Source organism: Salvelinus alpinus, chromosome 8 (genome assembly GCF_045679555.1).
Source record: "Salvelinus alpinus chromosome 8, SLU_Salpinus.1, whole genome shotgun sequence".
In the NCBI taxonomy this organism is placed as follows: Eukaryota; Metazoa; Chordata; class Actinopteri; order Salmoniformes; family Salmonidae; genus Salvelinus; species Salvelinus alpinus.
The window spans coordinates 56,172,557-56,195,701 of NC_092093.1; the positions used below are offsets into that span (position 1 = coordinate 56,172,557).

The 23,145-nt window shown below is 40.7% G+C and overlaps 1 protein-coding gene across 1 annotated transcript; it reads right to left on the reverse strand.

Moving 5' to 3' along the window:
* Positions 1–857: 857 nt before the first annotated feature.
* On the reverse strand, positions 858–21,985 carry LOC139583307 (myosin-6-like). The gene is made up of 38 exons (XM_071414234.1): positions 21,779–21,985; positions 20,301–20,444; positions 20,057–20,213; positions 19,946–19,973; positions 19,755–19,860; positions 18,707–18,799; positions 18,255–18,318; positions 18,066–18,164; positions 17,538–17,641; positions 16,772–16,910; positions 16,553–16,671; positions 16,199–16,348; positions 15,937–16,107; positions 15,466–15,775; positions 15,296–15,369; positions 14,902–15,107; positions 14,682–14,805; positions 14,027–14,163; positions 13,682–13,937; positions 13,212–13,454; positions 12,953–13,129; positions 12,712–12,857; positions 12,540–12,630; positions 11,637–12,026; positions 11,403–11,529; positions 11,187–11,305; positions 10,905–11,101; positions 8,988–9,171; positions 8,456–8,621; positions 5,690–5,814; positions 5,294–5,602; positions 4,981–5,184; positions 4,583–4,879; positions 4,340–4,444; positions 4,145–4,240; positions 3,919–4,053; positions 1,888–1,936; positions 858–984 (listed from the first exon to the last, which is right to left on the reverse strand). Exons 1-37 carry the CDS (start codon positions 21,977–21,979, stop codon positions 1,916–1,918), a joined length of 5,814 nt encoding a protein of 1,937 aa, XP_071270335.1. The 5' UTR covers positions 21,980–21,985; the 3' UTR covers positions 858–984; positions 1,888–1,915.
* Between the last annotated feature and the right edge of the window lie 1,160 nt (positions 21,986–23,145).

A 23,145-nucleotide genomic window follows, 5' to 3' on the forward strand; every position in this document is an offset into this window, starting at 1 on the left:
AAAATCAGGTCTTTGCCTCTCAAAACCAAGAGATCCACAAACCGTTTTGGCTGTGTTACCGACATCTGTTAAATGTTTAGTATATTTTTACATCTTATCCGACGTGTCACAACTGAAGTTCCTTCATGGAAAAATAAAGTGATTCTATTCTTAACTGCCAAATATGCCCTTAGGGAAAGCTAATAATCACAGTACTGAAATTATGAAAGATCCCTTTCAGTAGGTACAGTACCAGTCAAAAGTTTGGACACACCTACTCATTCCAGGGTTTTTCTTTATTTTTAGTATTTTTCACACTGTAGAATAATAGTGAAGACATCAAAACTATGAAATAACAGATAGGGAATCATGTAGTAAACAAAAAGTGTGGTTGAGAGAATGCCAAGAGTGTGCAAAGCTGGCATCAAGGCAAAGGGTGGCCACTTTGAAGAATCTCAAATATAAAATACATTTGGATGTGTTTACACTTTTTTGGTTACTACATGATTCCATATGTGTTATTTCATAGTTTTGATGTCTTCACTATTATTCTACAATGTAGAAAATAGTAAAAATAAAGAAAGACCCTGGAATGAGTAGGTGTGTCCAAACTTTTGACTAGTACTGTATGTCAATAGATAAACACATTTTATAGAATGCGAGTGCTAGTGGGAAAGTCACTTTCTGTCCAGCATGCCACTGGGCCATGTGATTAGAAGTTAACTTGAGTTAAACAACCAAATTAGATTATGGAACATACCAGAAATATTTTATCAAAATGTCCTGTTCGTAATGGAATCAACACCAACCCTGATAGATGTCTATACCAGACAGGAAAAACCTTTGGTTTACAATGTTACAAGGAATACACGGAGGGGCTATTTTAAATTGAGTTTATTCTTTATTCTACTCATGTTACATGGAGAATATAGAAAACTAAAGCACTACAGTCAGGACATTTTCAGAAAGGTCCATCCGAGAGCTTCACTCTTCATCATGTCCTTTCTGTGACAAAGAAGATAGATAAAGGTTGAGAAAATGTACTTATGTATATTCTGAAAACGTTATTATTAAATACTGTTCTTCATTTAAAGGAACCATTATGTTTAAATTTTACAATCAAATCTTACAATAAATAATTTACAAAAACAGTTTTGTTTGCCATTGCACAGAAAGTGAACACTGAAACCATTATGCTTTTGAAATAATGTTTAAAAAATAGTTAAAAGTGAACAATAATCCAATTCATATTTGATTCTGTCTTATAATGAATGTACAAAACATTAGGAACACTTCATAATATTTAGTTGCAACCCCTTTTGCCCTCAGAACAGCCTCAATTAATCTCGTTCCACAGACCATGTTGACTCCAATGCTTTCTACAGTTGTGACAAGTTGGCTCGATGTCCTTTGGGTGGTGGACAATTCTTAATACACACAGGAAACTGTTGAGCGTGAAAAACCCAGCATCGTTGCAGTTCTTGACAAACTCAAACCGGTGCGCCTGGCACCTACTACCATACCCCGTTCAAAGGTACTTAAATGTTTTGTCTTGCCCATTCATCCTCTGAATGGCAAACATACACAATCCATGTCTCAACTGTCTTAAGGCTTAAAAATCATTCTTTAACTGGGCTCCTCCCCTTCATCTACACTGATTGAAGTGGACATAAATAAGGGATCATAGCTTTCACCTGGATTCACCTGGTTAGTCTATGTCATGGAAAGCGCAGGTGTTGCTAATGTTTTGTACACTCAGTGAATATAAAAATATGTCATGTGAATGATAGTATAGCTGTTTGACATCAAATACTTACAAAGCTATTGAGGTAGAAGCTGTTGACATAGTTGACATGAGGGAATTTTCAAATTATAATCAATATAATTATTTTGATGGAAAGAACTGACCTGGGAGCTGGCATCACAACTCTTGACCTCACTCTTCATCCTTTCCTTTCTGTGACAGAGAAGATGGATTGATCATGAGTATTTTTTTTATATTACTGTGTGAAGGAAAACATTTTATACTGCCATATACTGTGTCCTTAAAGTGATATGGTTGGAAACTTCAACAGGAATGTACAGTATATTATGGTAAAAGGTTTACATTCGTTTTTAGAAATCTGTATTTTCAAAACCATCAGACCATCAAAAAATCTGTTTTAAACCATTTCGTTTTGCGTTTTATATTTAAAGTCCACAGGTTTCTTTTGCTTCAATAGAGTGATCAGGGGCATGCAACTAGTTTTCCTCAGCAAAAGAAAAGCTTATTTTTCAAGTTCCCGAGTGGCGCAGCGGTCTAAGGCTCTGCATCTCAGTGCTAGAGTTGTCACTACAGACGCTGGTTCGATTCCAGGCTGTATCACAGCCGACCGTGTTTGGGAGTCCAATAGGGTGGCGCACAATTGGCCCAGCGTCGTTAGGGTTTGGCTGGGGTAGGCCGTCATTGTAAATAAGAATTTGTTCTTAACTGACTTGCAAAGCTAAATAAAGGTAAAAAAAAACTTCAGATGACAACAGAAGTGCAATGCTATTTTGGGTAGCAGCTAAACAAGTAAATTAGGTATTTTTTGCAAAAACGATGCATGGTCATCATATTTCTCGTGTTTAGCCAACTGTATTTCCTAATGTTTTGTTAATCTTGCATTTTACCAGAGTAAAGTACACAGAGAAAAGTATCGGCGAAAAGTAGCTACACATCAGTCAGAGTGCTATCTGCTGATAGAATGCCTATTAGTGAATGCAGGAATTTGATTGGTCTAACGACATGAGCAAGGATTTCTTATCTGAGTGGGGAAGTGCAACTGAAGCACAACATTAGTCAGAAGCTGAGCAGAAATGGCAATAAGAAACATTTTAGATCTACAGTACGTTTACAAAAGTGTTTTGTACTTTTTTTCTGCGTGAAAACGCAAAATTCTGCATTAACGCTACCCCTCCTGGTATGGAATACACTATGAACATCATGCTGTCCCTATACAGATACTAAACAAGTACCTGATTTACCTTACTGTGTAATACACTCAAGAGTTTACAAAACATTTATTAGAGTAATTATGTCCAATTAAAGAATTCAATGGACACAAAAAAATAAGTTGGGGCCCTATGAAATCTGTTCAATTTCTTGCCTAATTCTGTTTTTTCCCAAATTCTGTTTTTTCCGTTTTGTCTATCCAGGTTTCTGTTTTTTGCCCAGTTTTTAAAGTTTTTTTTTCGCTCAAAATTGCACATTTTTTATAGAAAAACAACTAAATTGAATGTTCTAAGTCCACAACAATGGTTTAACTACATCAGGAGACCACTTTTGAGGTCTGGGAAAAATCTAATACCTTTTCATTTTTGGGTGTAGATACCATTTAATTCAACTGGGCACCAGCAAGAGACTTGTTTGGTTAGTGGTGTTTCTGTACCACACATGTAATTGCAGAGTTTGCTAAACAAATCGCCACTGGATTGATGCAAATAATCATGATATCATGATACCAGGTAGGCTTACTTTGTAGTTAACATTTAATTGAGAAGGCTTTTGGGAAACCCTTTCCATCTACCAGAAAACGGTTATCATTATTAGCATCATCGCTAACAGCTACACAAAGTGGTAGACAAACACACACACAAAGAAAGGGGCATTCCTGCGTTGCCTCTTCAATACATTTTTGCTCTTCAACTATAGGATGTACTGCAGAAAATTGTTAAACCTGTTTGTGGCACAAATTCAAGGAGTAATCTAAAACAATTTTAGGATGAGACACAATTAAATTAAAGGGGAACTCCTCCAAAAAAACAGGAATATAAATAACGATAATATGAATAGCTATTTGATGTAATATGCCTTAAAGCTATTCAAAGTTTCGGTTTTTGCCATCTACATGGGAACACTACAGTACATGGGATGTTTGCAATGATCCTTTCGACTCTTGAAAAAGTAACTTTACTGACCTTGGAGCCGGAATCACGACTCTTGGCTCTCATCTTGTTAACCTGAGACTCAGCAATATCAGCCCTCTCCTCTGCCTCATCCAGTTCATGCTGAATCTTGCGGAACTTGCCCAAATTAGAATTGGCTTGTTCCTCCTGTGAAATGTTTTAAGTATGATTTAAGTTTTTAACAAACAACTATTTGAGAATTACAGATGTATCAGTTGGTGGAACGTTTTCTACTTACAGCCTCCTCTGAAGTTCTCTTGTAGGATTTGACCTTCAGCTGCAGTTTGTCCACCAGGTCCTGAAGACGGGACAAATTCTTACGGTCTTCCTCAGTCTGTAGCCAAAAAGAAAGGAAAAAATTGTCATTTGTATATCTTACATTTGATTCTTAGCATGTTAATAGTGCACTGTCAAATTAAAATATATGATGTACCTGGTAGGTGAGTTCCTTGATGCGTCTCTCATATTTACGGACACCTTTCACAGAATCACTGCTCCTCCTTTGCTCCATTTCCACTTCACTCTCTAGCTCCCTCACCTAGAAAGACATGATGGATGTTAACACACTACTTCCAATTACGTTGTTAGTTACCACTGCTTTTAATATTAAAGCTAGAAATATGAAAAATGATTTGGAATTAATAGAAGATTATGTAGCTGGGCCTCAGACACTTACTCTGGACTCCAGCTTCTGGATCTGCTTCTTGCCACCTTTCATGGCAATTTGTTCAGCTTCATCCAGGCGGTGCTGCAGGTCCTTGATGGTCTGCTCCATGTTCTTTTTCATGCGCTCCAGATGAGAACTGGTGTCCTGCTCCTTCTTCAGCTCCTCTGCCATCATGGCAGCATCGGTAATGGCCTTTTTGGCCTTTTCCTCAGCGTTTCTGCACTCCTGCACAGCTTCCTCCACTTCATTCTGAAGCTGGGATGTGTCACCTTCTAGCTTCTTCTTCTGGCTCAACAGGCTGGTGTTCTACACATATATATGACAAATTACTTTTAATATAACCTCAACAAGTCTCAAATCGCAGACATTTTAAGGAGAACACAAATTGTGATCTATTACCGTCTTACCTGTGAGTGCAGGAGCTGAACTCTTTCACTAACATCCAGCAGTTCCTGCTCAGCCAGTTTGCGGCCTCTCTCCGTCTGCTCCACCATGGCTCTCAGCTCATCCAGTTCAGCCTGCATCAGGTTGTTGCGTCTCTCTACAATAGCAATGTTCTCCTTCAGGTCATCATTGCCACGAAGAGCATCATCCAGCTGCATTTGAGAATCCTGTAGAGAGAATTTATGATTTTACTATATTTATTGTTTCACAGTGTGGTTTGGCTTTTTGTGAAGGCACAAGCAATATTTTTAATTCACAATGGTGTGGAAGTATTACCTTCAGATGGGAATGAAGACCCTTAAGTTGCTTCTGGGCCTCTGCTGCCTGCCTGTTAGCCTGGCTGAGCTGGATCTCCATCTCATTGAGATCTCCCTCCATCTTCTTCTTCAGCCTGAGAGCTTCATTCCTGCTGCGAGTCTCTGACTCCAGGGAGCTTTGCAGGGTATCCACCACTCTCTGCTGGTTCCTCTTATTCATCTCCATCTCCTCATCCTTCTCCACTAGCTTCCGTTCAATGTCAGCTTTGACCTGATTGAACTCCAGCTGTGCTCTCATGATCTTGCCCTCCTCATGCTCTAGGGAGCCCTATGAGAACACAGCCACCCATAGTTGAGAATATTTTACAATTCAATTCTGGTACTTTCACTATCAGTAAATGTTTTCTATTCTTACCTCAGCTTCCTCTAGAGCTGACTGTATCTCAGCCTTCTCCTGCTCCAGCTGTTTACGGATCTTCTCCAGCTCATGGATGCTCTTTCCTCCCTCACCAAGTTGCTCAGTCAAGTCAGAAATTTCCTCTGTGGAAAAATGTAATTGTACATCAGAATATTTGTTATCTCTAATGTTGTTGATTTTCCATCTTTAATTGTCTAGGTCATGCTATTTAGTGATAAGAAGGAGAAGAAGAAGAAGAAGGATAATAATAGGAAGAAGAAGGATAATAAATTGACCCAATTTCTCCAAATGTTATTCCGCTACCAAATATGTTTTATAATGATAATTTATATAAACTCAATTTAATTATACATATTCTCTTTTACAGAAAGTGAATAGATCAATTGATAGTGACAGAGTCACACATTGTATAAGATACAGGGTTGCAAACTAGTCACCTTTCGGCGAAATTCGTTTTGAATCCAAAATAGGTAACATACTTGATTTGTATAGATCTGATGATAATTTTTTATAAATGTTTTTGTCCAATATGCACGTTTTGGTCACAACTGACTATAAGCGAACTAGGGATGCGCGTTTGGAGCAATACTGGCTGTATCCAAGGCTCAGCCAGTAGCACGGGCTCTGGAAAGACAGCAGAGAGTGGAAAGGCAGTTTGCCAGTTACATCAGCAGTTACAGCAGCAGCAGCGCGTCCCCTGAACGACAACGAAGAGGTAGGTGAGAAGCCTGGAGAAGGTGATGAAGCGTACTTCATGAGCTGTAACCAAAAAACAACTGGCATTTGGAAAGTTTGAGGTGAGGGAGCAAGAATTGTTAACATTGTTAAGTATATAGCTACAGTAGCTGTATCGAATTCTCCCTTAGCTAGCCAGAGAAATGTTGAGCAACTTGAGCTAACTTAGCTGATCGAATAATTTACTTTATGGTGTGAAAATTAGCTGGCTAACAAAGTCACAAGCTAACGTTACAACATCAGATGAGGTAACGTTAGCTCGAGGAACCAATTAAGTTGGCTATAGTGTTAACTGGTATACAACTCCTTGCCATTTCTCAAGCTGTAACGTTTGTTGCTCACTGGACACTGGTAATATGTGTGAAATGTTAACTAGCTAACAAACAAACTACTATCTATAAACTAATGTTTTCCATCTGTGGTTAATTTTCAGAATGAGAGAATTAGGTGAAAATGAGGCGTTGCTTGTTAACAAGTGGATTCAGGGATCAAGTGTAGCTGGAGCTGGGCCTGGCTTAAGCTGGAAGCCACTATAGAGGTGAAAGGGACACCATACACTTTTCCTCTTTCTCACTTTTTCAATAAGGTGGATTAAAAGGGATATGCCAGGTGTACCCTCTGCCTGAAAGAGATAAATTATGCCAACAAAGGGTATCATGCTCTACTGGCACATCGTAGAACAGATGTACACAGTCAGAAAGTGTACAATGTAATAACACGCAGTGTAGCCCAAAGATATTGCTTTTGTTGTGTTGAACTTCACATACTGTAACACTTTTGTGAGTATTTTATGTTTTACTCAGTGAACGTTATATATTTGTTTTGTTTTTACTTTTTACCCCTTTTTTGTGATATCCAATTGGTAGGTAGAGTACTGTCCCATCGCTGCAACTCCCATACGGACTCGGGAGAGGTGAAGGTCGAGAGCCATGCGTCCTTAAACAAGACCCAGCGAAACCGCACTGCTTCTTAACACACTGCTCGCTTAACCCGGAAGCCAGCCGCACCAATGTGTCAAAGGAAACACCATACAACTGGCGACCAAAAGCAGCATGCATTTACCCAGCCCGCCACAAGGAGTCGCTAGAGCGTGATGGGACAAGGACATCCCGGCTGGCGAAACCCTCCCCTAACCCGGATGACGCAGAGCCAATTGTGCACCGCGTCATGGGTTTCCCTGTTGCGGCTGGCTACGACACAGCCTGGGATCAAACCAGGGTCTGTAGTGAAACCTCTAGCACTGCGATGCAGTACTTTAGACCACTGTGACTATAATCGTAGTCACTGTAATAGAGCAGAAATAGAATGGATGTTTGTACTTTAAGATGTTTTTTTCCCAAGTGCAATATTTAGTGTGTGTGTGTGGTCACATGCGTTCTATTATAAAGGCTGTCATGTCTAACTGCAATATCAGTGTATTGTTTATTCTGTGGACTTGAGTGTCATTTGCGATAAAGTCTAGGCAACAAATAACATTTGATAGCTTTCCTTAACATTTTTAGCTATGAGTTAGGTTCACATTAACCACATTTTAGTTTACACAGAGACTGATCATGTCGATAATAATCTTTGTTGTTTAATTAGTACACAGTTTAAACCTGCATTTCAAGAAGGGATCCAGCCTGAAAGTCACTAGACTAGACTTCATTTTAAGCAGCATGTTTCTGTGCAAAAAAAATGTGTCACCTTTTTGGGCCCTCACCAGTTTGCATCCCTGAAGATGACTTCCCAAACAAAGTACAATTTCTTTAACTCCTCGACTTTAGAAGGTCATAGCTCAGCTTCTGTATGTTATAGAGACAACCAAATATTTCCCCATGTGCATCAGAGTTGTGCCTTTCTCTGGCTGTTTCTGCTTGTTTTCTAGCCTAAAGCATTGCGGATGTATGCGTTGTTTTAGATCAGTGTAACAATTGTGAATTGTGCCCTTCAAATCAAGGAAGGTCCCGTGCCCCCCCATGAAACGTTGGCACGGCATAGGGAACCCCTGTACTAAGATACTTAGTCTAATAATGCATATGCTCTGACCTTGAAGGTTCTTGTTCTCCCTCTTCATGGTCTCTAGATGATCCAGAGATTCCTCATAAGAGTTCTTGAGTTTGAAGAGTTCAGTGCTGAGAGATCTGGCCTCTTTCTGGGAGCTTTCCAGCTCAGTCTGAGCCTCTTCAAACTTCTGCTTCCACTCAGCCAGGACCTGGAAACGTAAGTGGTTTCAATACAGTATATGATTAGGATAAGATGTACTTTATTGTCCATTAACTTACAGAAGAAAGACACTCACAACCCAAGCCCCTGAGACACACAGGGGCAGGAAGCAATGGGTCAGCCGCAGTACTGCGCCCCTGAAGCAATTATAGGGGGTTAAGTGCCTTGCTCAAGAGCACAACTCTAGACGATGGTACGATGATATCAGCAAACCTCCGGTTACCAGCTCACTTCTCACCAGGTTTTCCAGTCTGATGTTGCTGGCCCACTTCTCTAACCACTAGGCTACCTGCTGCCCCTATCATGTACTATAATGAAGGCTAATAGGACTTGAGTATACCATTTATTTTCTTACCTTGTCGAAGTTCCTTTGCTTTTTGTCCAGAGCGGCAGCAGCTGCATTGGATCTCTCCACATCCACCATGAGATCTTCAATCTCATTCTGGAGTCTGTGTTTAGTCTTCTCCAGGGAGGAGCATTTAGCATTAACAGCTTCCACAGCTTCCTCTGCATCCTGCAGACGCTGAGCCAGCTTCTTCCTGGATTGACATAGATGAGAAACATTTAAGACATCTGCCTTTTTTCTGTCTGATTTTTAATGATTGTACAGTGCATTCGGAAAGTATTCAGACCCCTTGACTTTTTCCACATTTTGTTACGTTACAGACTTATTCAAAAATGTATTAAATTATATATTGTCCTCATCAATCTACACACAATAACCCATAATGACAAAGCAAAACAGTTTCTTTTTCAATTTTAGCAAATTTCTTACAAATTAAAAACAGAAATAACTTATTTACTTAAGTATTCAGACCCTTTGCTATGTGACTCGAAATTGAGCTCAGGTGCATCCTGTTTCCATTGATCATCCTTGAGATGTTTCTACAACTTGACTGGAGTCCACCTGTGGTAAATTCAATTGTTTGGATGTAATTTGGAAAGACACACACCTGTCTATATAAGGTCCAACAGTTGACAGTGCATGTCAGAGCTGAAACCAAGCCATGAGGTTGAAGGAATTGTCTGTAGAGCTCCGAGAGAGGATTGTGTCGAGGCACAGATATGGGGAAGGGTACCAACAAATATCTGCAGCATTGAAGGACGCCAAGAACACTGTGGCCTCCATCATTCTTAAATGGAAGACGTTTGGAACCACCAAGACTCTTCCTAGAGCTGGCAGCCCGGCCAAACTGAGCAATCGGGGGAGAAGGGCCTTTTGTAGGTAGGTAACCAAGAACCCGGTGGTCACTCTGACAGAGCTCCAGAGTTCCTCTGTGGAGATGGGAGAAACTTCCAGAAGGACAACAATCTCTGCAGCACTCCACCAACCAGGCCTTTATGGTAGAATTGCCAGACGGATGCCACTCCTCAGTAAAAGGCACATGACAGCCTGCTTGGAGTTTGCCAAAAGGCACCTAAAGACTCTCAGACCATGAATAAAAGATTCTCTGGTCTGATGAAACCAAAATTGAATGCCAAGCGTCAAGTCTGGGGAAAACCTGGCACCATCCCTACGGTGAAGCATCGTGGTGGGATGTTTTTCAGCGGCAGGGACTGGGAGACTAGTCAGGATTGAGGGATAGATGAACGGACCAAAGTTCAGAGAGATCCTTGATGAAAACCTGCTCAAGAGCGCTCAGACCTAAGACTGGTGCGAAGGTTCGCCTTCCAACAGGACAATGACCCTAAACAAACAGCCTAGACAACACAGGAGTTGCTTCGGGACAAGTCTCTGAATGTCCTTGATTTGCCCAGCCAGAGCCCGGACTTGAACCTGATCGAACATTTCTGGAGAGACCTGAAAATAAATGCGCAACGACGCTCCCCATCCAACCTGACAGAGCTTGAGAGGATCTACAGAGAAGAATGGGAGAAACTCCCCAAATGCAGGTGTGTCAAGCTTGTAGCGTCATACCGAAGAATTCTCAAGGCTGTAATCGCTGCCTAAGGTGTTTCAACGAAGTACTGAGTAAAGGGTCTGAATATTAATGTAAATCTGATGTTTCAGTAATTGTTTTGTTATTAATTTCTAAAAATCTGTTTTTGCTTTGTCGTTATGGGCTATTGTGTGTAGATTGATTAGGGGAAAAGACAATTTAATCCATTTTAGAATAAGGCTGTAACGTAACAAATTGTGGAAAAAGTCAAAGGGTCAGAATACTTTCCGATTGCACTCTATATCACGTAATACAAGTATCATTCATGTACTTTTGTGTGTCACTAATTCAGCCAATGTTGAATAGCCTTAAAAGTATGAAAACATCCTTACTTTGCATCTTCAAGCTCCTCGGTCTTCTGGATGGCATCGGTTTCATACTTGGTTCTCCACTGAGCCACTTCAGCATTAGCCTTGGACATGCCACGCTGCAGCTCAGACTTGGCCTCCTGCTCCTCCTCATACTGCTCCCTCAGCAGGTCTGAGTCATGGCGAGCAGACTGCACTGCATGGGCAAGTGCGTTCTTTGCCTGGTAAGGACATTTTGTAAAGAATCAAATTATGCCGGAGGTTAAATGAAGTTGATTATTGACACTGCATTTTTAGTATAAATACCTTGACTTCCTCCTCCAGTTGTCTCTTGAGGTCTTCAATCTGCTGAACGTTGGACTGCTTACCTCTGGTCAGTTGGGAGACCAGAGAGTCCTTCTCCTCCAGCTGTCTGGCAAGTTCACCTGTTTTAATGCAATTCTAATTATTTCAAATTATATTACTTATTTGGTTATTTGTTGTTGCTGTTCATGTGAATGTCCAGGTTTTTAGTTAATATACCATTCTCAGTTTGAAGCTTTGCTTTCTGCATGGTGAAATCATTGATGGATCGCTGTCCTTCCTCAGCTTTCGTTCTGTATTCACTCATCTGGTCCTCCAGAGTGCGGCACATTTTCTCCAAGTTTGTCTAAAAACACATTTGTTTTTTGAATGACAGAACACCTTCACTAGATTACATCTTTAAAAAGCATGTACAGATAACAATTTTTTTTATTTCTTAGTGATACCACATACTTTGGACTTCACAATCTGCTCCATGTTGGAGACCACATCATCCAACTCCAGCCTGAGCTCACTCTTCTCCTTCTCCAGCTTCTGCTTCACTCTCTGAAGGTTGTCAATCTGCTCTCCCAGGTCAGCCACACTGTCAGCATTTTTCTTCCTCAGAGTGGCAGCTGTAGCCTCATGCTGCAGAGTAGCCTCTTCAAGGTCTCTGCGCACCTTCTGGAACTCAGCCTCCCTCTTCTTGTTCATCTCAATCTGAGCAGCAGTGGCTCCACCTGCCTCCTCCAGTCTCTCACTGATCTCCTCCAGCTCTCTGGCCAAGTCTGCCCTCTGTTTCTCCACCTTGGCACGGGCAGCTCGCTCAGCCTCAAGCTCTTCCTCCAACTCCTCAATGCGGGCCTGAATTGGAGGGAATTACGATTTACAGAACAAGTGTCAAGTGTACAATGGTGGAAAGAGTACTGAAATATCCCTCTCAAGTAAAAGTAAACGGTAGATCATTTAAAAAGTACTCTGATTACTTCATTAAGCTTGATAACCTTAGCAAAATTAGCTAATTATCTGAATGTTGTTACACATAATTTCCATGCATTAAATTGAAAAAGTACTCGAGAAAATTAATGTACAGTAGGATCTAAGTTAGTTTATTTTATGAGTTTCAACAAGGCAACATTTTAAAATAAATTAAACATGCAAAGCAATTAAAATCAGGGGTGTAAGGATTACTTAAATATTTTACTTAAGTAGAATACTGTTACACAACATTTTACTCAACTAGAATAAAATTACTGACTTTGAAAAATACTTGGAAAAGCTACTCAATTGCATTAACGAGAGTAGTTGTAATTCGTTACTTTACAACTCTGCAAGTGTAACAGAAAGATTCCCTTTTCAATAATGCTATTGAAATACCTGCAGCTCCTTCAGTTTCTTCTGGAGTTGGGCACTCATGGCCTGCTCATCCTCAATCTTGCTGTTGAGTTGGCTCATTTCAAAGTCCTTCCTATTGAGAAGAACATGCTTTTTGAGAAAGCATTTTCTACTGAATAATATTCTATAAGCATTTTTTGATCTGTGATCTTACTTCTTCATTCTCTCCTCCATTTGTTGCTTGTCGTTCTCCAGGTCCATTAGGCTCTCCTGGGTCAACTTCAAGTCTCCTTCCAGCTTTCTTTTGGCTCTCTCAAGGTCCATCCTCACCTTCTTCTCTTGCTCCAGAGACCCTTCAAGCTGATGAAGGATATATCAAACAATATTCTATTGTAGCCTATTTTAGAATATTACTTATTTGTTGTAATTTTTATGAATTCCTATTTGGTACTCACATCATCAACTTGCTGTTCCAGTTTGGCTTTGGCCTTGGTCAGCGTGTTGACCTTGTCCTCCTCACTCTGCAGGTCATCCAACGTTTGCTGATGAGCCTCCTGCAGAGCCTTCTTCTCCTTGGTCAGCTTGGCAATGATTTCGTCCAGAGCTGCCATCTCTTCAGTCAGGTTTTTAACCTAAGGAAACAATGTCATTACGCTTTCATCCAAAACAATCAATTGGAGTTTTAACAATGAATGAATGAAGAACAACTTTTACCTTGTTCTCTGTGGCATGCTTTTCCTTCTCCACTTTAGCCAGAGTGAGCTCCAGATCATCAATGTCCTTCTTGAGTTCTGAGCACTCATCTTCCAGCTTCCTCTTCTTAGCAGTCAGCTCTGAATTCATCTCCTCCTCATCCTCCAGTCTTTCTGTCAGCTCTTTGGCTTTGGCCTCAAGCTGGATTTTGCTCTTGATCAGACTCTCACATCTCTCTTCAGCATCACCAATAGTGTCTTCTGACTGTGAATGTGTCAATATATTGTAAGTATATCAAATTCTCCAAAGCTCAGAAGTTTGTTTGGTGGCAAAATATTTGGAGACTACAAATGCTCCACTGATTGTACATACCTATTTAGCAAATCATGTCTCCTCTTTCTCTGTTTTTACATTTCTCTAGTTAACTAAGGCAATTTTGACAAAGGATGTGAGTGCAGAAACGTAACTGTAGTGCAGTTAAAGTTACTCACAGTTTGGACAGCTATCTGCAGGTCATTCTTCTCTTGGATAAGGGAGACCATCTTCTCTTCCAGCTCTTTTCTACGGGCTTCACTTTTAGCATAAGCCTCTTTAAGCTTCAGGAATTCTTCCTTCATGTTGGCCATCTCCTTCTCAGTCTCTGCTGACTTCAGCAGAGGTTTAATCTTGAAGTACATCTTCATCCAGGGCCAATTCTTGACACCCATGAAGGCACGAATGTTCCATTGGATCACAAGCAAGGCATCCCTGTGAAATGGAATAGAAGTAGCTTTTTATACACCCTTTTCCACCTCCACCATATTGTCTGCAGAAGTTGTATCTATTCTTATTCCAACCTGCGGTCAACGATTTTCTGGAACTCAATTCTGGCAAGAAGACCACGTGATCGGGCCTGCAGGCCAGTGATGATAAGGGCGAGACGGTCATCTCTCATCTCCTCAAGGGTACCCAGGAGACCAGCCTTGAAGAACACCTAATGATACACAAAGGCCATAATGTGGTGGTTGGATCGTCTTGTATTTCGTAGGATTGTATTTTTCTGCCAGTTGACCACAAATAACTTGAATGTGTTATCCCCATGTTTATAGTCATGTTTAGATTGTTTATGTCTTGCCTCTGTGCGAAAAAGCCACAAATTGACCATAAGGTGGCCCTAGAATGAGAAATTGATTTTACAACCTCAAACCCAGCATGTTGACCAAGATTTAAAACATTTGGCACAGTCTATCTCAAACAGTATGTGCACAATGCTTTTAATATTTTATATGTAGCCAGATCTGGATTTACTACATGGTGGCGCTACACCAAGTATATATTTGTATCTCTTGACTTGATCCATTTAGCCTAGAGACAGATGATATGTAGTTAGCATGATCAGTGGTATATCGGCAAGTGACATTGCTCCGGTTGACCTGATGGTGTTGTATTCGTAATATCATGCTTGGACCCTGTAATTGCTGCTATTGTTTTTCATCTATTTAGAGAACTTACCTTAGTGTGTCCTAATCTGTACTGGGTGTGGTCAATGTCCAGAGAGCCCAGCAGTTTTTCTGCTGCCTTCATGTTGTCAATGAACTGACCCTCAGGGATAGCATTTGGATTGAGGATGCGGTATCTGAATTTAAATCAGAAAGCCATTATCTTCAAAAATGGAACACCTGAATAGGTAAACAGTTGAATTTATGCATAATAAAAGCATAATAATTTGTACCTTTGTTTGAAGTCAGCATACAGGATCCTGTTGGGGAAGCCCTTTCTGCAGATCCTGATGCCTTCCAGCACACCGTTACAGCGCAGCTGGTGCATGACCAGAGGATTCTCCATGGCCCCAGGAGTCTTGGTCTCGTTGGGGATGAGGCAACGCACAAAGTGGGGGTGAGTAGACCTCAAGTTGGTCATGAGTTTACCCAAGTTCTCCTGTGAGTATGTCAAATGTAGAATTTTCCATAAATTACTTTCAGTACCTCACGAGTCATAACAGCATTTAATGCTAACATGCCAATCCACAACAAACTGACATCTCAAATTTAGCGCAAATATAATACATTTGTTATTTTCTGCCAATTGAAAACATCAGAAGTATATTGATTTAAAGTCAGATTTACCCTGTGCAATGCAGACACAGTCTGGAAGGAAGAGCCTTTCTTCTTCTTTCCTCCAGCCGCTTTTTCTTCAGCACCTGGATAATAATGATATCAATTAAATATATTATTGTCATGTACATTTGTATTTATTTTGGTGGTTTGTAGTCTTTGCCGATAAAAACACATAGTACCTCCTTCTGCTCCAGCATAGCTCACAAAGAGGTTAGCCAGGAACTTAAGACTTGACTTCTGGAACAGTCCGACCACAGTCTCATTCAGCGGGTCCTTGTTCTTCACCAGCCAGTTACCAATGTTGTAGTCAACAATGCCAGCATAGTGAACCAGGGAGAAATGGGCCTCTGGTCTACCCTTAATAATCCTAGGCTTCTGGAAGCATGCATTTTTGCCCAGATGGTTCTCATACAGCTTAGCTTTGAATGTAGAATCACTGGCCTTGGGGAACATGCACTCCTCTTCAAGGATGGACATGATACCCATGGGCTGAAAGGGAAAAATAAATGAATACTAAGGCAAAAGAATAGTGAATAAATATGAGAATAAATTGTTGTTGAAGCACATTTAGGAAGATTGCCCTTGTGATGTTTGAAATCATAAAGATTCAATCATATATATTAAACTTCTGCGAAAATGAAGACACCAACCCTTTCAATGAGGTCAATGCAGGCAGCCAAGTCCATGCCGAAGTCAATGAACTCCCAGACGATGCCCTCTTTCTTATACTCTTCCTGCTCCAGCACAAACATGTGGTGGTTGAAGAACTGCTGCAGCTTCTCATTAGTGAAGTTGATGCACAGCTGCTCAAAGGTGTTGAACTGAAATAGAAGTTTACAGTTACTTTATTTTGTCAGCTGTAATGTTTTAGATGAATCGTTTCATGACGTGGCTTTTCATCAAATCACTCACATCAAAGATCTCAAAGCCGGCAATGTCCAGCACACCAATGTAGTGCTGGCGAGCGTTCTTTGTGTCCAGAGTAAGGTTGATTCTTATCACCATCCAGAGGAACATGTTCTCGTAAATTTTCTTTGACAGTGCACCAATGGAGTAGTACACCTGCAAAATATTGAGAAAATAATTTGCCAAAACGTAGGCTCCACATAAACGCATAGGGACAGTTTCCCAGACACAGATCAGGTCCTGGACTAAATAGCATCGTCAATGGGGAATCACAGGCATGAAAATATTAGCAACTCTAAACAGAAGTTTTATGCTCAAAATTATTATCTCCTGGAAATGTACAACTTTCTTGAGACTCACCTGGTCGACACTCTGACCTTTGGTGACCCACTCATTTCCTACTTTGACCCTTGGGTGACACAGCCCCTTGACCAGGTCAGCAGAGTTCAGGCCCATCAGATATGCGGCTTTGTCAATATCTGGAAAGGCAAAGTTTTATGGTTGGAGGAGGCAATCTGACCGTCAGATTTTTCAGACATTACTTTATGTTAAAGTGAGAGGTTTTTAATCGGTGCTCACCCTCAGTGCCATCTGCCTCTGCTTGCTCCTCCCGCTGCTTATTCTTGAACTTCAGGTTGCCGTAGTGCATGATGGCCCCAGTCAGCTTATAAATGCCATTAATCTCTTCTTGGGAGAATCCAAGCACATTAAAGGCATCCTAGTTTCGAAATAAAAGCCATTGTTTTTGTATTGGAGAGAGAGAGTTGGATACAAGTGGATTATTACCACATACAGTGAGTGTACAAAACATTAGGAGCACCTGCTCTTTCCATGAAATAGACTGACCAGGTGAGTTCAGTGAAAGATTTCATCCCTTATTAATGTCACCTTCGATCGGTGTCGATGAAGGGGAGGAGACAGGTTAAAGAAGGATTTTTAAGCCTTGAAACAACATGGATTGTGTATGTGTACCATTCAGAGGGGGAATAGACAAGACAAAATATTTAAGTGCGTTTAGGACGGGGTATGGTAGTAGGTGCCAGGCGCACTGGTTTGACTGTGTCAAGACCTTCAACTGCTGCTGGGTTTTTCACACTCAGCAGTCTTCCGTGTTTTTCAAGAATACCCAAAGGACATCCAGCCAATTTGACACTACTTTCAGAAGCATTGGATTCAACATGGGCCAGCATCCCTGTGGAACGCTTTTGACACCTTGTTGATTCCATGAGTCCATCCTCCAACAAATTGTAGGCTGTTCTGAAGGCAAAAGGGATGCAACTCAATGTTAGGAAGGTGTTCCTAAGTATTTGACACAGTGTATACAGTATGAACATGTTTTACTCACATCAGTAGCCATTAGTTCATCTGCATCATTAATGGAAGTTACAGTAATCTCTCCTTGGGAGATGAAGGCGTAGTCATAGGGATTGCTGGTGATGAGTAGCATCTCTGAAAATAATCGAACAGCACAGTTTAATTTGTGTTCAGGCTGTGGAATAGGCCATAACATAACATACTATTAGGAAAGTTGGCATTATACAAAAAGAACAAAACAACAGTAATATTATAAATAAACAGGATGGCAAATTAGTCCTAAAACTGCACCTGGAGATTGTTTTTCGTGCATCAAATGTCAATGTTGTGTGCTTAAATGGCATTTAAATAATTGAAACTTTCTCATGGACAAAGGAAATGTTACTGCATAAATTACAATACATTATGTTGTGAGTTTTACGGTTGTGAATGAGGGGTAGCACACTGCATGCGCTGGCTGCACCATAAGAATTTGATTGGAATTCATCAGAAATTCTCAGTTTAATTCAGAATGGACCTCAAGCCCGCTCAGCACACAGTTTGATGATTTAATACTCACCCAGCAGTTCTGGTTTCTTTTGGGACAGGATCTGGTAGAAGATGTGATAGTCTCTCTCAGCCTTGAGCTGGAAAGTTACACGTGACTTCTCCAGAAGATCTGATCAGTATTGAAAAGTGCTTTTGGTATTAATGTGTTTCCTGTCAAAGAGATCTGTTCAATTCTGAGCAAATATACTATTGTACTCACAAGTCTCAATGTCAGCAGACGAAAGCTTTCCACTGACTCCAAAATGAATTCGGATGAATTTACCCTGTAAGTTATTGTCAAAAGCAGAGATTAATGAGCACACCAGATCTGGGTTCAAGTAGTAGTTGTTTTCTTTTTGAATACCTCCGGTGTGCTTGATTGAGCTTGAATGGCTTTAAATCCCACCTATCTGGTAGGCTCAATTAAACACTGAAAGTATTTGAAATAAAACAAATACTATTTAAACCCAGATCTGTTGCATACATACAGTCCCAAATGGGAAGATTAGCTGATGGACCCGAGGAAGATTAGCTGACGTCATGACATCAACTAATGGGAATCCTAATAAAAGTATTATCCTAATAAAATTCAAATACAGAAGATAGTGGATCAGATTAACATTTATGATAAGATTTGAATGGTCTTTGACTGCAAACAAAGACCAAACTTACGAATCGAGAGGAGTTGTCATTCCTGATGGTCTTGGCATTACCAAAAGCCTCCAGGGCAGGATTGGCCTGGATGATTTGATCCTCCAGCGTCCCCTAGAAACCAACATCCATACAGTGTGAAAATGCTGCAATGAACACCAAATACTCCATGAATAAAAATTGATTTTGTCATCTAATCAAATGGCTTTCCAGACTATTTGCATTGCCCCCCACTCCTCTCTCCCACTCTTTTTCAACCCTGCTACTCTCTGTTGCTATCATCTGTGTATAGCCACTTTAATAACTCTTCCTACATGTACATATTACCACATCTAACCGGTGCCCCCGCACATTGACTCAGTACCGGTACCCCCTGTATATAGTCTCACTATTGTTATTTTACTGCTGCTTTTTAATTACTTGTTACTTTTATTTCTTATTCTTATCTGTATTTTTTTAAACTGCATTGTTGGTTAGGGGCTCGTAAGTAAGCATTTCACTGTAAGGTTTACACCTGTTGGATTCTGCGCATGTGACTAATAAGATTTGATTTGATTTGATATGCTCAACCAGCCATGAAAAATGTTTAGTTTAGGATCGATAATGATGAACACAGGGCTTGACATTAACGCTTGTCCGCTTGCCCGGGGCAAGTAAAACAAATTTTAAAAAATTGGTTGGACAAGAAGAATATAGATTTAAGTTGTCCGTATTGGACAAGTAAAAAGAATCACTGAAAAATAAATCACAATGTGTGTCATCATGGATCAGTGTCCTCTGGATGCAATGTGTTGCACACTGTTCTCCCAATCTCTGCAGAGCAAATCAGAGTATAATTATTGTAGGCCTTCGTTGACAGGCATGAGCGGTCTTTCGATCATGCAGTCGTGAGAAAGCCACATTGCTAGTTAGTGAGTTATTTGCGCAATTATACCAACATTTTGGTCGGCAATGAAAATCCTGGAAGGGTCATGTTGTTTGCATCACCTGCATCTGCAGTGGGCCTTTGCCAGAGGAGAGAGAGAGACATTTGCGCAGTAGGTAAAGTAATTTTCTGTTTACTGTTTACCTTTTTTTCTTCTGCAGCGCTTTTCTTTCCACTGACAGCAGCAATGCTGGCAAAGTACTGAATGACCCTCTTGGTGTTCACAGTCTTTCCAGCACCGGATTCTCCACTGGGATTGAAAATACAAACGTCTCAGAATTTATCTTAATTATAAATAGCCTCAAATCAATATAACCTTTGGTTGATGTACTTACGTGATAAGAACAGACTGATTTTCCCTGTCTGTTGAAAGAGAAGTATCAGTAAATGTGTCATCACACAAAAATCTTTTGATATGTCAATGTAAATGTAAAGTGATATTTTACCTGACAACATGTACTGGTAGGCATTGTCAGAGATGGAGAAGATGTGAGGAGGAGCTTCTGTCCTCTTCTTGCCTCTGTATGCATTGACAACAGACTGATCGTACACTGGCAGCCACTTGTAGGGGTTGACAGTGACACAGAACAGCCCTGAGTAGGTCTGTGGAAGACGAGGGAGATGCAGATTTAGTTTCATTTGAATGAATGTTTGATTTAATGGAGATATTAGCAGGCAGGCATGACTTACGTAGATCATCCAGGCTGCGTAACGCTCTTTGAGGTTAAACAGCACAGCAGGCTCGTGCAGGAAGGTGAACATCGCCATGTCCTCAATTTTATCAAACTTTGGCGGGTTCTGGGGGTGAACGTCATCCTCCTTCACAGTAACAGTCTGAAAGATGGGCAATTTAAATGATTTTGTGTCATTTTCAAGGTGTAGAGGTATTCACTTTTGAGACAAATTGTAACTTGATTTTTCACAAGTTATTAATTGACATGTAATGCCTGAAGTTAAAGATCTCAAGTTAGAATTCTGCTCTTAGTTTTATATATACAGTTTATAACAATGTGGACACCCCTTCAAATTAGTGTATTCAGCCATACCCGTTGCTGACAGGTACATAAAATCGAGCACACAGCCATGCAATCTCCAGTAGAGCTCAGTGACTTTAAACGGGGGGATGCCACCTTTCCAACAAGTCACATTTTTGCCCTGCTAACGCAGCCCCGGTCAACTGTAAGTGCTGTTATTGGGAAGGGGAAACGTTTAGGAGCAACAACAGCTTATCGCGAAGTGGTAGGCCACACAAGCTTACAGAACGGGACCGGCGAGTGCTGATGCGGGTAGCTCGTAAAAATTGTCTGTCCTTGGTTGCAACACTCACTACCGAGTTCCAATCTTCCTCTGGAAGCAACATCAGCACGAAAACTGTTCTTCGGGAACTTCATGAAATAGGTTTCCATGGCTGAGCAGCCGCACACAAGCCTAAGATCACCATGTGCATCGCCAAGCGTCAGCTGTAGTGGTGTAAAGCTTGCCGCCATTGGACTCTGGAGCAGTGGAAACACGTTCTCTGGAGTGATGAATCAGGATTCACCACCTGGCAGTCCAAATGACGAATCTGGGTTTGGCGGATACCAGGAGAATGCATAGTGCCAACTGTAAAGTTTGGTAGAGGAGGAATAATGGTCTGTTTTTCATGGTTCGGGGTAGGCCCCTTAGTTCTAGTGACTGGACATCTTAACGGTACAGGAAACAATGTCATTCTAGATGATTCGGCGTTTCCAACTTTGTGGCAACAGTTTGGGGTAGGCCCTTTTCTGTTTCAGCATGACAATGCACAAAGCGAGGTCCATACAGAAATGGTTTGTTGAGATAGGTGTGGAAGAACTTGACTGGCCTGCGTAGAACCCTGACCTCAACCCCATCGAACACCTTTGGGATGAATTGGAACGCCGACTGCAAGCCAGCGCTAATCGCCCAACATCAGTGCCCGACCTCACTAATGCTCTTGTGGCTGAATGGAAGCAAGTCCCCGCAGCAATATTCCAACATCTAGTGGATAGCCTCCCCAGTGGACTGGAGGCTGTTATAGCAGCAAAGGGGGGACCAACTCCTTATTAATGGCAATCATTTTGGAATGAGATGTTCGACGAGCAGGTGTCCACATACACTACATGGCCAAAAGTATCTTTTAAGAACAATTTTAATAGTAAAATATTTACCTTTCCAAACTCAGTATCAACGGTGACTTTAGCCCCATCTCTGCTGGTGATTGTGGCCTTGACGTACTCAACCTCAGGGTCTGGCACATAGCACTCTCTCTTTATGTCAAAGGGTCTAGTCTGGCATTCCATACGCTCCTTGTCTGACTTACGCAGATAGGAAGCTGCGCCGCCAAACTCTGCCATCAACGCGTCCCCCATTCTTAAACCTGTGCAGGCAGAAACAGAGCATTGAATGCAGTATGAACATTATTTACACACAGTACCAGGTTTAAATTAATGCTGACCCCAAACTCTGCCGTCAACATGTCACACATTCTTAAATTTGTGGCACATAGCTTTGAATGCGCACAGTGGGGTTCGAAGTTGTTGACACCCTTGACTGTAGAAAATTAATTATATTATTTTTTACTGAAACAATTGCACAGAGGAAGAGATTTTGTTTAACAAGTGATATTTTTCCCTCAAAAAGGTAGGAGTCAAAATGATAGACACCTCCTAAAGATTCTTATAAATGAAGTAGTCAAAAGTTTAGTAATTTGTCCCATATTCCTAGCATGCAATGATTAAATCAAGCTTGCTACTCTACAGACTTGTTGGATGCATTTGCAGTTTGTTTTGGTTTTATTACAGATGATTTTTTCTACAATAGAAATTAATGGTAAATAATGTATTGTGTCATTTTGGAGTCACTTTTATTGTAAATAAGAATATAATATGTTTCTAAACACTGCAACATGAATGTGGATGCGACCATGATTATGGATAATCCTGAATGAATCGTGAATAATTGTGAGTGAGAAAGTTACAGAGGGTCCAAGATCATACCCCCAAGACATGCTAAACTCTCACCATTACCAATAACAGGGGGGTTAGCATGTATGTATGTATGTACAGGGATGGAAATTAAGCTAGGCTGGAAGTCTCCAGGATGCTAGCTGTTCCCATAGACATCCAGTCATTCCGCTAACGAAAGTTAGCAATTTTCATACTGAACGCAGAGACATAAAAAATGTATCCACAAGTTCATCTGACTGGGGAAGTAGATACAAGGCCTCACTGACAAAATCCATAACTATCCCTTTACTTTGGAACCAGTTTTGAAACATACATAAAGTGATACTAGTATCCAATATTCCAATTTATTTAGGTCTTTGGGGAAAATGTTTGGGACCGACTTAAAAAAATTAATTTAGTGAAGTATTAAGGCAAAATCAAAGGGCTAACTTACAGCCCTTTGATTTTGCCTTAATACTTCACAAAATTCATTTTAAAAACTCACTCCCAAACATTTTCCCCAAAGACCTAAATAAATTGGAAAATTGGATATTAGTATCACTTTATGTATGTTCTGTATATGAGCAGTA

Bases quoted from the DNA above. Each gene is read 5' to 3' on its own strand.
- LOC139583307 (XM_071414234.1), bottom strand. From the start codon at position 21,979: ATGGGGGACGCGTTGATGGCAGAGTTTGGCGGCGCAGCTTCCTATCTG. The intron at 19,974-20,056 runs GTAAAATATCAC...CTCTTTCAACAG, and splicing joins CTACCAGTACATGTTGTCAG to ACAGGGAAAATCAGTCTGTT. The intron at 15,776-15,936 runs GTTGGTGTCTTC...TTTCCCTTTCAG, and splicing joins GCATTGACCTCATTGAAAGG to CCCATGGGTATCATGTCCAT.